Source organism: Poecilia reticulata, linkage group LG23, assembly GCF_000633615.1.
Source record: "Poecilia reticulata strain Guanapo linkage group LG23, Guppy_female_1.0+MT, whole genome shotgun sequence".
NCBI classification, from domain to species: Eukaryota; Metazoa; Chordata; class Actinopteri; order Cyprinodontiformes; family Poeciliidae; genus Poecilia; species Poecilia reticulata.
This window is the reverse complement of record NC_024353.1, coordinates 7,999,961-8,014,984: the sequence shown is the minus strand read 5'-3', so window position 1 is coordinate 8,014,984 and position 15,024 is coordinate 7,999,961. Positions and strand designations below refer to the sequence as shown.

Genomic DNA, 15,024 nt, shown 5'->3' with positions numbered 1-15,024 from the left:
GTACGTATAAACCGCCGCGCCGCCCTTCCTCTCCGTTTGCTCTGCAGGTCTGTATGTACGTCGACCTGAAACAGTGTCGAGGTAAACTGTTTATTCAGATTGCTAACTTTACAAAACAACATGGAAAGCCCGGATCACATAGAAAACGGTAAGCCACCTAGAATGTCAGCACTCGTTGTTCTTAACGAGTTATTAGTTGATGTTTTGGAGCGTGTGCGCCCCATTTTCAATATGGCGTAGCTCGATTCGGGATGTTGACGGCGTTTCGGTGCCGTGTTGCTCCACCAGGAAGCTGCTGTGTGCTCAACTTAGACTTAAAGTTTATGTTAGAAGTTAGCTAACTTCTAAGCATCGTCATGTTTTAATTAATTGGAAATTACTCAAATTTAACTTACGGCGTACTAATCATAAGGCGTAGTAAATACTTCTAGATGGTTTAACTTCGATTATTACCTTTTTGCCGTCTGAAAGCTTAACTACTTTCTGGAAAGCTACATTTGAGCTATCTTATAAAAGATAGTTATCCCTTGTAAATGCCATTTTAGTCTCTACTGAACTTTTACCGCTGTTGTTATTGCTCAGTTAGGTAGATCATCCTGCTCCGACTTTACGTGACTTTTGAATGCATCATGGAGCAACACGATTTCCTGACTTGTTGCTAAGCTATATGGAGCTCAAGAAATGCCACAAATCATTAAAAATATCATTAAATGATTGCTTAATTGTGTTCATAAGGAACTCAGAACCTCAAAAATAAATGTTTTCTCAACATAATTATATGGAACACAGTTAGGGCCACTAATTGAGACCATTTAGACTTTTTTTTTCTCGTGCTGTCGAAAGATGTGCTGATATTTCTAATATAGAAGGAGATTATTCTTATGCATTTAATGACAACAAAAAGAAGTTAATAAACTGCAATTGTGACTCAAAAGATGGGACCTAATGTCTGATTTGTAAGTCTACGGAAATTGATTACATGTTAGCAAATTTCAGCCTCCAACACATTGTCGAAGAAACGAAAGTTGAAAATTCTTCCGGTAACATTCACAAATAAGGAAAAATGTATTTTTAAAAGATATTTTACATGCATCTCTTCATAATATATGCATTTATTGTTGTTTTTTATGAGCATATAAGCATAACTCATATTAAATTGTAACCTTTTCCACTTTTAGTGTAACACATTCTTTAAAATTCAGCTCAAAACTGAAGGCCGGATTTTTGAAAACATTGTTTTTCAGTGTCAAAATGCAAAAACAACAAGTTTAAATCTTTATTTCTAGATCCACCTCTCCAGCTCCAGCTCCCGTCTCTTCGCCTCTTCATTCCTCCCCTCCGTTTGGTCTCTGGAGCCATGTGGCACACAGTGCAGAGCAGGAACGTTCAGGATTATGGGATGGTGGAAGAGTTCATCAGCAGAGTCACAAATGTTGTGCCAGAACTTTTGAACTCGGAGCAGAAAGTCCAGCTCCTTCTTGGACTCAGAGCACGAGTAAACAGAGACACTTATCAATCGTACAAAAATGCTGATGTGTGACCTGCGTAAAGTGTTTGAGATGACGTCTTTTCTTGCAGCTCGTTCTTGAACTGTGTCGTTCGGAGAAGTCCACAGACACAGAATCTGTCGAGATGCATCTGGATCAGATCAGAACCCTCATGTCCTCATGGGCAGCGCAGGTTGGTTCCTTACATGATGTCTTCTGGATCATTCACTCCATTATTTAACTGAAGCTGTGCGTCTTATTTCCAGCCTTGCTTTGCAGATGTAAGTTTTCCCGAGACAAACTTTGTGGATCAGGTGGAGCTGATGTTGAAGCACCCGGAGGAGAGGAAGAAGTTCTTCCAGGTTTGTCCAGAACGGCGTGGTATAGGACCAGAAGTTGATGTTTGGTTGGCAATAAGATGCATTTATAGGTGAACTGTGGTCATTGTCCTGCAGGATGTTTTCCCCACAGATTTTGGACCTGATTTTGACAACGCTCTGCAGATGCTGATGCTGGACTTTGTGTCCAGACTGGAGAAGCTTCTTCCAGTTCCTGATATTCAGCAGGTAGAAGAGCTGGAGCTTCATCATCCGTCACCTCCGTTTTTCTTTAACATGTGTAATGTGTATTCCACAGAAGCTTGAAATTTCACATTTAATCTCAGGATTCTGACTTCAAAATTTAGACTTTATTGTCAAAATTTAGACCTTAATATCAGATATTTTTTTAAAACAAAATTCACCTTAATTTCAAAATTCAGACTTTAATCTATTTCTGATTTTTTTTTTTTCAAAATTCTTGATTTTTTTTATTCTCACAAGACCTAAGTTTTAAAATTTTGCCTTTAATCTCAAAATTCTCAATTTAATCTCAGAATTCAAATGTTTTTCTCATAATTCTGACTTTAACCTCAAAATTCAGATCTGAATTTTAAAATTCTGATTTAAATTTAAAAATTATCAATTTAATCCCAGAATTCCACATTTATTCAGATAATTCTGTCGTTTTTCCATAGTTATTGAATTTGTTCAAAATTCACCTCTATTTCAAAATTCTGACTTTATTCTCATATTTCTGCTTTATCTTTTTCAAAATTCTTAGATTTTTTTTTTTTTAATTCTCACTATTTAGGCCTAAATTTTAACATTCTGGCTTTAATCTCAAAATTCTCAATTTAACTTCAGAATTCCAAATGTATTCTCATAATTCTGACTCTTTTCCTCAAAATGCTTGACTTTAATCTCAAAATTCAGACCTTACTTTCAAAATTCTGACTTTTTTCCCCCTCAAAATTCAAACTTTCCAGACTGCATCCATGCTGAGTGCAGTGCCTTCTGCCTTGGAGGAGTCCGCTCACTCTGTCCCCGACCCACAGCACCTGGCAGCTGCTCTGCGGTACCACACAACGCTCGGATGTCTTGATTTTTCCGGTGAGTCTCTTCAGTATCTGTGTAGTACTTGCAAATGGACAATGAGCTTCTGGTGAAGTTCTGGCTGGATGTATAATTCGAAGAAAACTCAACAAATTCAAGCCAATTCTTGTTTGTAGAAATGGCTGAACAGTTTTTATTTCCACACAGATGAAACTAAGACCATTCCATCCTCCACTGGGACCTCCATCCTGTCATCCTTGTCTCTTCCTCAACTGGACCAACTTGTGGTCTGTTCCGACCCGATACAGACGCAGCCTTTGCCGGCGCTGTTGCCTAATACCTTGGCCGTCAAAGTGGAGGAAGAAACTGTGACCCTGGTTGACGATGTTGGGCCTTCCAGTCCAGTTCAGCCGGATGATCCTGGAGAATCAAATATGGAGGAATCTGTGCAGGAAGCACCACACCAGGATTCAGGTGACGGCGTAGAGCCTCCGCGGCAAACAAGGTGGCTCCGACTCAGAAGAAGAGTTTTTAAAGAAAAGAAAGATCCAGTGAAACCTAAAAGAGTCCGAAGGAAATACCACGACAGCAAAACGTGCCCTGTGTGTAACAAGACGTTCCCGCGTGCTGCCGGCATGAGGCGGCACCTGGAGATTCACAAAACAAAGCGCGACTACAATCATAATTGTGCCAACTGCGACAAACGATTCAGGGACCAGTACGACCTGAAGCGACACACCATGCGAGTCCACGAAAAGGGAGAGACGAGTGACGGCACTAATACGAGAGCCAGGAAGTCCAAAGAGTCCGCCACAAATCAAACCTGTCCTCACTGCAGGAAATATTTCGCCTGGCAGAGTGATCTGAAGCGGCACATAGAGACTCATTCAGGGGAGCGCCCACATCAGTGTTCTTTGTGTGGAAAGAAGTTTAAAAACCCTTACGCCTTGAAGTCACATGAGAAGAGCTGCAAAACAAAAGTGGAGAAAATGGCCAAGAAAAAGGAAAAGGAATCCTTAAATCCAGAAACAACTGCAGATGTATCAGCAGAACCTCCAAACAATCCACCTTTAAATACAGAGCTGACTCCATCTATGCTGCTGTTGACTGAAGTATCAGTTAAACATAAAGTTTGTCCCATCTGCAGCATGACCATTAAGAACAACCGAGACATTAAGAAGCATTTGCGATCTCACTCTGAAGAGCGACCATATGTCTGCCTCACGTGTGAGAAGGGCTTCAAGTACAAAGATACAATAAAGAAGCACCAAACTCTCAAAGGCCACAAGGGCATCAGGGAGGTGCAGTGCATGAAACTGGAGAGGCTTCTCTCAGAGGCTGATGCTCAGTGTACTGGTGATACTGGTGGACCAGAAGAAATGGATCTGGAGGGATCTGAAGACTCTCCAAAAGAGAGTGTACCTGTTCTGAAGATGTCCAAAGAAGGCCTGAAAGTGTGTCCTGTCTGTTCCAAGACGTTTGATATGATTAAAACTTTGAACAAGCATCTCCAGTCCCACAGGGTCGACCGGCCGTATTACTGCGTCCACTGCAAGAGGCGCTATAAAGACTTGTACGGACTCAAAAGACACCAGATCTATGCAGTCTGCTACAACAAACCCCCACGTTACTCGCTGAAGAAAGGGTCCAATCAAGGTGAAACGGATCTCCAACAGGTATTTGTCTGGTGCTCAAACTGCAGCCAACACTTCGAGTCCCTGCCCGCCCTGAAAGAGCACCAGGAAAGCGTTTGCCGAGCAGAACCGACGGTGAAGAAATGCAACGAGTGTGGAAAGGAGTTCAAAAGCATAACGATGCTCAAGGTGCACAAGAAGGTTCACAACCCGTTGTACTGCAAAGACTGCAAGAAGATCCTGGCTGACGAACCCGCCTTCGAGCGGCACAAGCTGTTGCACAGGCCGATGCAGTGCACGATGTGCGATGAGACGTTCATCATCTCAAGACGTCTTAGAGAACACTATGAGAAGCAGCACAACTTCACAGGGCCCTTCCCGTGTACTCAGTGTGATAAAACCTTTGTCCAACTTTCCTATCTCATTATCCACCAGAGGATCCACAGAGGGGAGTTTCCGTTTGTCTGTGACAGTTGTCCTGAGAAGTTCAGGACCTCCTCCTTGTTGACGGTTCATCGGCGGAAACACTCCGGGGAGAAGCCCTTCCTGTGCTGGCAGTGTGGGAAGTCGTACCGCGCCGCCTCGGACCTCTCCATGCACATGGGAACCCACTCCGAGGAGAGACCCTGGGTCTGCACTGAGTGCAACATGGCTTACCGCACAAAGGCGCAGCTCAAGAACCACGTGGAGCAAGTCCACCTCTGTATCCGGTTCACATGTGCCACCTGCGGGAAGCAGTTCATGAAGGAGATGTCGCTGAAAAGGCACGAGCTCACTCACACGGGCGAGAGGCCTTTTCCGTGCACAGAGTGCGACAAATCCTTTCTGACCGGCAACGAGCTCCTGCGGCACAGCAGGTACCACACCGGCGTGCGCCCGTATAAGTGCGAGGTGTGCTGCAAGGCTTTCATCCAGTCGAGCTACTTAAAGATCCACATGCGTCTCCACACAGGAGAGAAGCCGTACGCATGCGAAATCTGCGACAAACGCTTCAGGTTGTCGAGAAACATGCAGAAACACAGACTCACTCATGATGGGAAACAGAAGAGCTTCACATGTGAGATCTGTGGACTCAGTTTTTCCCAAAGGAAACTGCTGAACGAACACTCTGTCACTCACGAACAGAACATCGAGACGGTCTTTGGAAATGAGATTGAGTTGGAGTATCAATAAGCTTTCTGTCTGCTCTACATAAATTGTAACATTTCCTAATTTTTCTGAGACATTCCTATTTCTTCATTAAATTTTTGGTCACAAGCTCTTTCCAGTTAACGTTTTTCATTATTTGTTTTTGTCACCAGTGATTAAACCGTAAGATAAGAGTTTCAGTGATGGTGCTAAGTGAAATCTATGTAAAAAGAGTTACTTATATCAATCCACATTACATGCAGATTCATTGCTTTTGTGTAAAAACTATGCAGTTGACATGAATTAATCAAGTTTAAAGAGGCATTTATTTCTCACAAAACAAACTTCAAACCAAAAAATAGATTTTTTTGTTATGTTTTAGAGCAATCAATATGTGGCTAATAAATAAACAAAGGTCAAAAGTGAAACAATTCAATAAGTCACTAAATATGTAGTTGCCCTCAAAATTATTTGTACTTCGACATTAGATTAATGTTGGACTAGTGTATATTGTTCATACATTTGGAAATTCATATATTAAATTACAAAAATAAATTTGTTTTAACCATGTATTCAATACATGACTACATGTGGATATAGTTCCTTTAATTTTCTATTATAGAAAATACATTCCTGTGTTTTTCATTATCCAGTTTACTTGTATGTACATTTCAATAACTAAACTAGGTGTAAATTTTGTGCTATTGGTAAAAAAATAAAAACAGTGTGACCATTTGTTTAAAATTTTAGCTATTAAAAGTGTCAATTATTGCTCGTTACCCATATACTCATATTTTCACTATCATCAAATATATTTCAGTGTTTGCTTAGACATTAGTTTTCAGATTTCAGAAAGTGATTAAAAATGCTGTGATTCAATAAAAATATACTATTTTTGTACATATTTATATTTGATTTTATTTAAACTATCATATATTATTGTTTTTATGAACAATGAATAGTTCATGTTTTATTTTCTTGGCACTTTTGGCTCTTCATACTAAATTATTGCCCTGCCATTAAATGCCGAATTTACTCTAGGTGGCGGTGGCGAGCAACATAGACCGCATTAATTATGTGAAGAAGGATATTTGGAAGCAACAGGTTTTAAAATAATTTTATTTTTATTTTTTCCTAACATGTCAGAATAATTAATAGCTTGTGCTAACGTGTGAAAATACATCACGGTTAAAGCAGTAAACGTTATCAAATAAGCATATGTTGACATACTGCGCCTGCGCACTATGAACAGGATATCTAACCGTCTTTTCCTCCCCGCCAGCAGCTGGTTGCACCGCAGGGTCGGGCGGACGTCGACTCACAACGTCCCCGAATTGATATATATTCCTAACTGAGTACTTTTCGGCACAATATGGAGAGCTCAGAACCAACCAATGGCGGTAAGTCAATGAGCGTTTGTGTAGCGTTTGTTTTTACCGAGTTGTTGGTTTTTCTCTCAGAGTGTGTGCGCCCGATTTCAAACATGGCGTACGCCGCTCTGAGATGGCGGTTGGTTTTTGCTACGCTGCACCGCACGCCGGGGAACTGGACTGGGTGAATGAGCGTAAATAAATGCGGACCAATACCTAACAAAAAAAATCCTCACATTCTTAAAATATGCGCTTCAATCGTGGTTATCGTTAGTTTACGTTATAGCCGCCGACTAACCGCTGACAAGTGTTACCTTCATGGGCTTCAGATAAAACTAGAGTCAGCAACGCTGGCTGCAAGCATCTGATCTGAGATCTGAAGACAGAACAACCACTATATCATCTGCATCGGTTTATGTTCATCACTTACATGTATTTTAAGATTATTCATTAAGTAAACGGCTACAGATGTTGCGTCCATCACACTGTCGGACTCCACCGGTGTTATAGTTCGTTTTTACCACACGTGTTTCTGTCCGTGAACGCACCAAGCGGCAGGCTGGAGCAGAAGTTGAAGTGGGCGTCAGAAATATTAGAGAATAAGCGATTGGCACCAGAAATAAGTAACTTCTTGGAAAGCAAAGTGTTGAAAGCTTTTTTCTTGCATTTCATATTTTTAGCTGTACAATACAGAACGCAACAACTATCAAAATCAAATAATAAAACGTTAAATAGTTATTTAAACCGTTTTTAATAAAAATGTTGCATTAAAACGGCCTTCTTTTTAATCGTCAAATCTATCCAGCTATTTAATGCATAACTTAACATTTACAGTAAAATGTATTACTTTGTAATTGTTTCGTTTTTCATTAAATTATTTTGTATTTTAAATTGTCATTAATCCATGAAATGCTGACCAATTTTCTGTTTATTTTTGGGATTAAACTCGACTATTTTAAGATATTTCAATGTAAAAGCTTAAAAAAAAAAGGTTGTGGTTTTCTAATTCTGTGAAATGTTGTCCAGATCCGCCTCTCCTGCTGCCGTCTCTTCGCCTCTTCATCCCCCCCCTCCGCTTGGTGTCTGCGGCCATGTGGCACATTGTGCAGAGCGGGAACCTTCACGAATACGGATTAGTGGAGGACTTCATCAGCACCATCACTGATCTTGTGCCAGAACTGTTGAATCCAGACCAGAAAACCCAGCTGCTCCTGGGACTGAGAGCACGGGTGAGCAAAAAACGAGTGCCATCTGATGGAGGAGCATCAGAGAGTGAGTGAAGAACAGTTCGCTCAGCCTTCCACCTTTTCGTCCTTTCCTCCAGGTTGTTCTTGAATTGTGTCGCTCCGAGCAGATCCCCGACACAGAATCCATCCAGATGCACCTGGATCAGATAAAATCCCTCATATCCACCTGGGCCGCACAGGTTAGCCTCTTAAAATAAAACATTTAACCGATCAGAGCCAATCAGATCTCATTAATGTGAACTTTCCTGTGTTTCCAGCCTTGTTTTTCAGATGTTCAGTTCCCAGAGTCAAACTTTGTGGATCAGGTCGGGTTGTTGCTGAAGGATCCTGAAGAGAAGGAGAAGTTCTTCCAGGTCTTTAGTTTTCGCATTAAGCTCTTCTTAACCATGTACTCTTCAGACTAAAATCCAACCTTTCCTTCTCTAGGATGTTTTCCCCACAGATTTCGGGCCCGATTATGACAACGCTCTGCAGATGCTGATGTTGGACTTCCTGTCCCGACTGGAGAAGCTTCTCCCAGTTCCCGACATCCAGCAGGTAGACGAACACTCGCATCGCCTTAAAGGTTTTAATCACACAAGCTGCGATTCCATTACAAATATTTGAAAATCTTTGTTGATATTTTGCTAATGTTAGAAAAAAGAAACAATTTCGCAATTGCCGTGTTCCTATTAAGTAAGAAATTTAATTAAATTACACATAAATAAGCTAGTTCATGCAATTAGTCAGTTTTGCCAAATACATCTATTTTGTTGAAACTGAAAGAACAAGTAGCCCAAAAGGTTTTATCAAAAAAAATTTTTTTTTTAATTTACGTCTTTCCATATGTTGTTTAGAATTTCAATGTGCGTAATTCTGTGCTTAATAGAAACGTAGCAACAGGTTAACGAGATATCACAGAAAGTTTGGGATTTGGCAGTTTGAAGGATAAATTAGCGTAGTTCTATTGCTGCCCACTGCCAAGTCAGCTGGCTGAGCAAAGTCAGAGTAAGATTTGAGCAAACATGCATCTTTAAATTTGTGATGTGAAACAGAAAACAAGTTTTCCTTGTGCTGAAACAACCAGCTGGCATCTGGATTTAGTTAAATGTTTGTTACAGAGACTCCATGATGATCTGTTTTACTTTAAGGAAACGTTCTCTTGTCTTTCCCATATTTGAGAAAACGTCTGCTTCGTGTTCGCTTTCTTCTCGTTTCTGCGTCGCAGACGGCGTCCATCCTCGGCGGCATCCCGACGGCGCTGGAGGAGTGCGCTCACTCGGTACCGGACCCCCAGCACCTGAAAACTGTCCTGCGCTACCAGACGAGACTCGGACACGTGGATTTTACTGGTGAGTCGTGACTTACAAAAGTATTTACACCCCCGATTCTTACACAACAACAAACCTTAATGCTTTTTTTTACTGGGATTTTATGTGATTTTGGTTGAGTGTCAACTGTTCTGGGTCAATTCCTTCAGAACCCACCCTCTGTTACAGTTACATCTGCAGGCCTCAATTTGATTTAAGTCTGGACTTTGACTAGGCCATTCTAACCAGAGAATCTTAATGTCTACTCCTCTTGAAGAGGGATTTAGATTTAAAAAAAACATGGAAAACAGTTGAAACAAACTGCTGGACATAGTCTTACAAACTGAAAATACATCAGAAACTAAATCAAAGCAAAAGCATCCAGAACCTTCTGAAGTTAAATTTTCATAATTTGAGTTTTTTTATTTTTTTATCTTGTTGATAACGATATCGGTCACATGTTTCAGATCATTTTCATTTCAAAGATGACCGAAGGAATGTAAAAAGTCTTCACTGAATTATTTAAATCTTCTCACAATGAAAAAAAAAACTTTCTTTGTGTAGAAAACAGTATGTGCCCCCTAAACCGAACGACTGATTGTGACACCACAGCTGTATTGGTGAAAACTAGCATTGAGCTTCCCATTTCTGTGGGGAAAATTTGTCCTGCTTGTCTTTGCAGAATTTATTTCATTTATCCACATGGTGTTGTTTCATTTGAAAAGCCCTGATTTGGGTTGGAATTCAACTCCAAGCTTTGACTAGGCCACTACATAACCTTAGTGTGTGGTAGTAACCGGACATAAAAAAGTTCAAGGAGTTTTTCAGCTGAACTTTGAGCCCGTTTTTGTACAAAAGCATCTTCTTTTTTTTTTATTTCATCACTGAAATAAAATTTTAATTTTGCCACAGATGAAATGCAGAACATCCCATCATCGTTTGGGAACTGCATCCTGTCCTCGCTGTCTCTTCCCCAGCTGGAGAAGATCGTGATCCACCCTGACGAGCTGCAGATCCAGTCGTCTGTCGACCAGATCCAGGGCTGCATGACGGTGCAGGTGGAGGGCGAAACTGTGACGCTGTTGGACTACATTCAGATAGAGCAGCCGACTCTGGTGGAGTCCGACGATCACGAAGACATGGAAGCCAACGTCGCGGGAGCGGCGCTCGACGACTCGGACGATGCGTTGAAGCCCGCCGCTTTTCAGCCGCTGAAGCAAAGCAAGAGGCTGGAGCTGAAGAGGAAAGCTTCGAAGGAAAACAGCGAATCAGAGGCGGCCAAGAGGCTGCGGAAAAAATACTCCAACAACAAAACGTGTCCCGTGTGCAACAAGACGTTCCTGCGAGCCGCAGCCATGAGGCGCCACCAGGAGATCCACAACGAAAACCGCGACCTGAAGTACAAGTGCAGCAGCTGCGATAAGCGGTTCAGGGACCAGTACGATATGAACCGCCACATGATGCGGGTTCACGAGAAGGGAGCGATGAGCAGCAGCCCTAAAGACGAAGAGCTGGGAGATCCCTGCACCTCTGAGACGTCTGAAAATAAAAACTGCTCCTTGTGCGGGAAGTACTTCGCCCGGGAAGTCGACATGGAGCGACACATGAAGTCCCACTCAGAGGACCGTCCGTATAAATGTTCGTTTTGTGACAAGAAGTTCAAGAACCTGTACGTGTTGAAGAGGCATGAGAGGGAGATTTGTAAGAGCAGGGAGCAGAAAGCGAGGAAAGGCACTCCAGATGCAAACGCAGAGGCGCACTCAGCTGTATCGGTGGAAGGGAAAATCTGTCCAATCTGCGGCCGAATCCTCCCCTGCACCGCGGACATCGCGAAGCATTTACGCTCCCACTCCGAGGAGCGACCGTACGTCTGCATAACCTGTGAGAAGGGCTTCAAGTACAAAGACACTCTGAAGAAGCACCAGATCATCCACGGGCACGAGGGCATCCGAGAGGAGCACTGCAAGACCGTGGAGCAAATCCTGGCAGAAGCAGAACCCCAGAACCAGGAGGATCCTGACGGATTAGTCAAGAAAGAAACACAATTAGACCCGCCTGCAGAAACTATGACGGATAACCGGACTGTGGTGGGTTTGAGGAGAAAGAAAGCCCCAAAGGCGTGCCCTGTGTGCAGCAGGGTGTTTGACAGCATCAAAACCCTGAACAGGCACATCCAGTGCCACACAGAGGACCGACCGTTTCACTGCGTCCACTGCAAGAAGAGGTTCAAACACATGCATGGCCTGAAGAGACACCAGATCTACGCCATCTGCCACAAGAAGACGTCCCGTCTGTCGTGGAAGAAGGAGCAGAGAGCCGGACCCAGCCACAGCGAGGCGAGCGGCACCGACTCCGCACAAGGCCAGACGGCCAAGATCCCCGTCTGGTGCTCCAACTGTGGCAAACACTTTGAGTATCCGTCTGCCCTAAAGGAGCACCAGGAGAACGTCTGCAAGGTGGAGATCCGGGAAGTGATGAAGTGCGATGACTGCAATAAGGAGTTCAAGAGCGTCACGATGCTCAAAGTCCACCAGCGGATCCACGACCCGCTCTACTGCAAGGAGTGCGGCAAGATCCTGGGGAATGAGGCCGCCTTCGAACGGCACAAGCTCATGCACCGGCCGATGAAATGCACGATGTGCGAGAAGAGCTTCACCCTTCTGAGACGACTGAGGGAACACTACGAGAAGCAGCACGGCTTTACCGGGCCCTTCCCGTGTCCGCAGTGCGACAAATCCTTCGTCCAGCTGTCCTACCTCGCCATCCACCAGAGGATACATAAGGGAGAGTTCCCATACGCCTGCAACATGTGCCCCGAGAAGTTCCGCTCATCCAACTGCCTGACGGTCCACCAGAGGAAGCACACCGGGGAGAAGCCCTTTCTGTGCTGGCAGTGTGGGAAGTGCTACCGCTCAGCCTCGGAGCTGACGGTCCACATGGGGACGCACTCCGAGGAGAAACCCTGGAGCTGCTCGCAGTGCGACATGGCCTACCGCACCAAGCTGCAGCTCAGCAACCACGTGGAGCAGGTCCACATCGGCGTGCGCTACCCCTGCAAGACCTGCGGCAAGCAGTTCATGAAGGAGACGTCCCTGAAGAGGCACGAGCTCATCCACACCGGGGAGAGACCGCACCAGTGCACCGTCTGCGGGAAGACCTTCCTGACCGCCAACGAGCTCCGGCTCCACAACCGCTACCACACCGGAGAGCGGCCGTACAAGTGCGATGTGTGCAGCAAGGCGTTCATCCAGTCGGGCTACTTGAAGTCTCACATGCGCATCCACACGGGGGAGAAACCGTTTAAATGTGACCTCTGCGACAAAACCTTCCGGCTGTCCTACCACATGAAGAAACACCAGCGGACTCACACTGGGAAAACGCGGAGCTTCGTCTGTGAGGACTGCGGGTTGGTTTTCCTGCAGAAGAAGCTGCTGTGGGAACATTCGCTCACTCACGACGTGAAGCTGGAACAAACGTTTGCAGCGGAAGTCGGTCTAGAATTTAACCCGTGAACTCTGAATTTCTTCATTGGATTTTGTTTACGAGTCATTGTTTTTATTTTCCTTTAAGCATCACAGAGTTAACTTGTAAAACAAAAGGAATGAATAATCAGAAAGGCTGCAGAAAAATGTTGCTTTTCTGAACTTTGAAACATTAAAAACTTGAACCGTCATTGGTGTCTTACTTTTTAGTATCCTTTATCTGTCTTGTCTTTAAAATAAAAATGATCAATTCCAACAATAATTTCAATATTACTCAATTTGTCAACAGAGAAAAGATTACTTCTTGCGGAATACATCTACTTTGTGTACTTTTTATCAAAACGTATCCTGGAAAAGATTTAATATGTGCAGAAATCGATCTGATCTGGATGTTTTTTACCTGGAGAATCCTCCTCATCTGACCCATTTGAGGGTTGGTATGTTGTTTCAAGATTTCTGTCAAACAAAACTTAGTCTTTGTTTCATTTGTTCCCACCACTTTTGTCTTCGTGTTTCTGACCCATCTCTCTGTTTCTTAGTCTTTACAGAACAGCTGCAATCAGAGTTCTCATGCTTTTAAACAAGTTTGAGTGTCTTACTGGAGTTTTTGCAGCATTCCTTCACATTTAACTGTTTAAATAATGGCGAGGTCCTATCATCTGCAGGTTGCTTCTAGCTTTAGGAGTGTGGATGGTCAAGATGCATCTACTAACCCTGGACTTGTCAAGTAAGTGCTCGAATACCTGACAGATCCTTTAACACTTCAGAATATAAAAATTCCGTTTTAACCAGATCATGAACCCATGGAAGAGGAGATGGAGCTCTAAAGGGAAAAAACGACAATTCTTGAGATTGAATTCAAAATGTATTATTTCCATTTTCCCAAATCTTCTTCCACAAGAACCACAGGTCCAGTATCTTGCTTTAAAACTTTAGAATTGAAAACGGTAGGATTCAGTCGATTTTAGAAAATACTGGTGGGTCAAAGTGTTGAAATCAAGGTGTGATCTGGGAAATTTGAGATAAAATTGAAATCCAGTGTGCTGAGCATCACGTTTTTACGTCCATTGTTAATATGGAATAAGGACAATTTTCCACCAAAACAAAATCTGACATTTTTAGATTAATCTCAGAAAATTTCTAGAACTAAACCAGGAAATTTGTAAGTTTTGAAAGTTTAAAATTTACTAGAAATAAATTGAGAAAATTTAACATTTACAGAAATCTACAGAAAGCATGGAAATGTCTGAATTTCAAACATCGAAAATGTTTCAAGTTGAACATTTTTTATGTATGACTTTTTTTCTGTGATTCTCAAAATATATATCCATCCATCCATTTTCTTGGCACCCTTGTCCCTCAGTGGGGTCGGGAGGGTTGCTGGTGCCCATCTCCAGCTAACGTTCCGGGCGAGAGGCGGGTTCACCCTGGACAGGTCGCCAGTCTGTCGCAGGGCAACACAGAGACACACAGGACACACAACCATGCACACACACACTAAAACCTAGGGACAATTTAGACAGACCAATTAACCTGACAGTCATGTTTTTGGACTGTGGGAGGAAACCGGAGTACCCGGAGAAAACCCACGCATGCACAGGGAGAACATGCAAAATCCATGCAGAAAGACCCCAGGCCGGGAATCGAACCCAGAACATTCTTGCTGCAAGGCAACAGCTCTACCAACTGTGCCACTGTGCCACATATTTTTACCCTTTTGAAACTAATAAATTTCTAGAAAATTTGAATATCTTTTTTTCTATCTACAATGTCCAAATACACTGTCACAAGTTTTTATTTTTTCCCCGTGTGGGTTAATTAAATAAAACTTTGACGTGCTGGTCTCAGTGGTGGGAAGTAACGAAGTACACGTACTTCGTTACTGTACTTAAGTACAGTTTTCGTGTATCTGTACTTTACTTAAGTAGATTTAATAATGGGGACTTTCTACTTTTACTCCACTACATTTTACAGTAAGTATCTGTACTTTCTACTTCACTACATTTCTACAAAA

General features: G+C 42.9%; 2 protein-coding genes across 3 annotated transcripts; both read left to right on the top strand.

Moving 5' to 3' along the window:
- On the top strand, positions 1-5,822 carry LOC103459404 (zinc finger protein 11-like). 2 transcript variants are annotated; one of them, XM_017302663.1, is made up of 7 exons: positions 1-148; positions 1,287-1,495; positions 1,579-1,680; positions 1,754-1,849; positions 1,943-2,053; positions 2,794-2,917; positions 3,068-5,822. In XM_017302663.1, exons 1-7 carry the CDS (start codon positions 121-123, stop codon positions 5,665-5,667), a joined length of 3,270 nt encoding a protein of 1,089 aa, XP_017158152.1. In that variant the 5' UTR covers positions 1-120; the 3' UTR covers positions 5,668-5,822. The 2 variants fall into 2 exon arrangements, with proteins under 2 accessions (XP_017158152.1, XP_017158153.1); XM_017302664.1 differs by lacking the exons at positions 1-148; positions 1,287-1,495 and having other exon boundaries at positions 1,585-1,680; positions 1,767-1,849.
- A 958-nt stretch (positions 5,823-6,780) lies between these two features.
- LOC108165858 (zinc finger protein 709-like) lies at positions 6,781-13,272 on the top strand. Its single transcript, XM_017302659.1, has 7 exons — positions 6,781-7,022; positions 8,019-8,221; positions 8,317-8,418; positions 8,497-8,592; positions 8,666-8,776; positions 9,447-9,570; positions 10,441-13,272. Exons 1-7 carry the CDS (start codon positions 6,995-6,997, stop codon positions 13,038-13,040), a joined length of 3,264 nt encoding a protein of 1,087 aa, XP_017158148.1. The 5' UTR covers positions 6,781-6,994; the 3' UTR covers positions 13,041-13,272.
- The last annotated feature ends 1,752 nt before the right edge of the window (positions 13,273-15,024 follow it).

Bases quoted from the DNA above. Each gene is read 5' to 3' on its own strand.
- LOC103459404 (XM_017302663.1), top strand. From the start codon at position 121: ATGGAAAGCCCGGATCACATAGAAAACG. The intron at 1,496-1,578 runs GTAAACAGAGAC...CTTTTCTTGCAG, and splicing joins TTCTTGGACTCAGAGCACGA to CTCGTTCTTGAACTGTGTCG. The intron at 2,054-2,793 runs GTAGAAGAGCTG...CAAACTTTCCAG, and splicing joins CAGTTCCTGATATTCAGCAG to ACTGCATCCATGCTGAGTGC.
- LOC108165858 (XM_017302659.1), top strand. From the start codon at position 6,995: ATGGAGAGCTCAGAACCAACCAATGGCG. The intron at 8,593-8,665 runs GTCTTTAGTTTT...TTCCTTCTCTAG, and splicing joins AGAAGGAGAAGTTCTTCCAG to GATGTTTTCCCCACAGATTT. The intron at 9,571-10,440 runs GTGAGTCGTGAC...ATTTTGCCACAG, and splicing joins CGGACACGTGGATTTTACTG to ATGAAATGCAGAACATCCCA.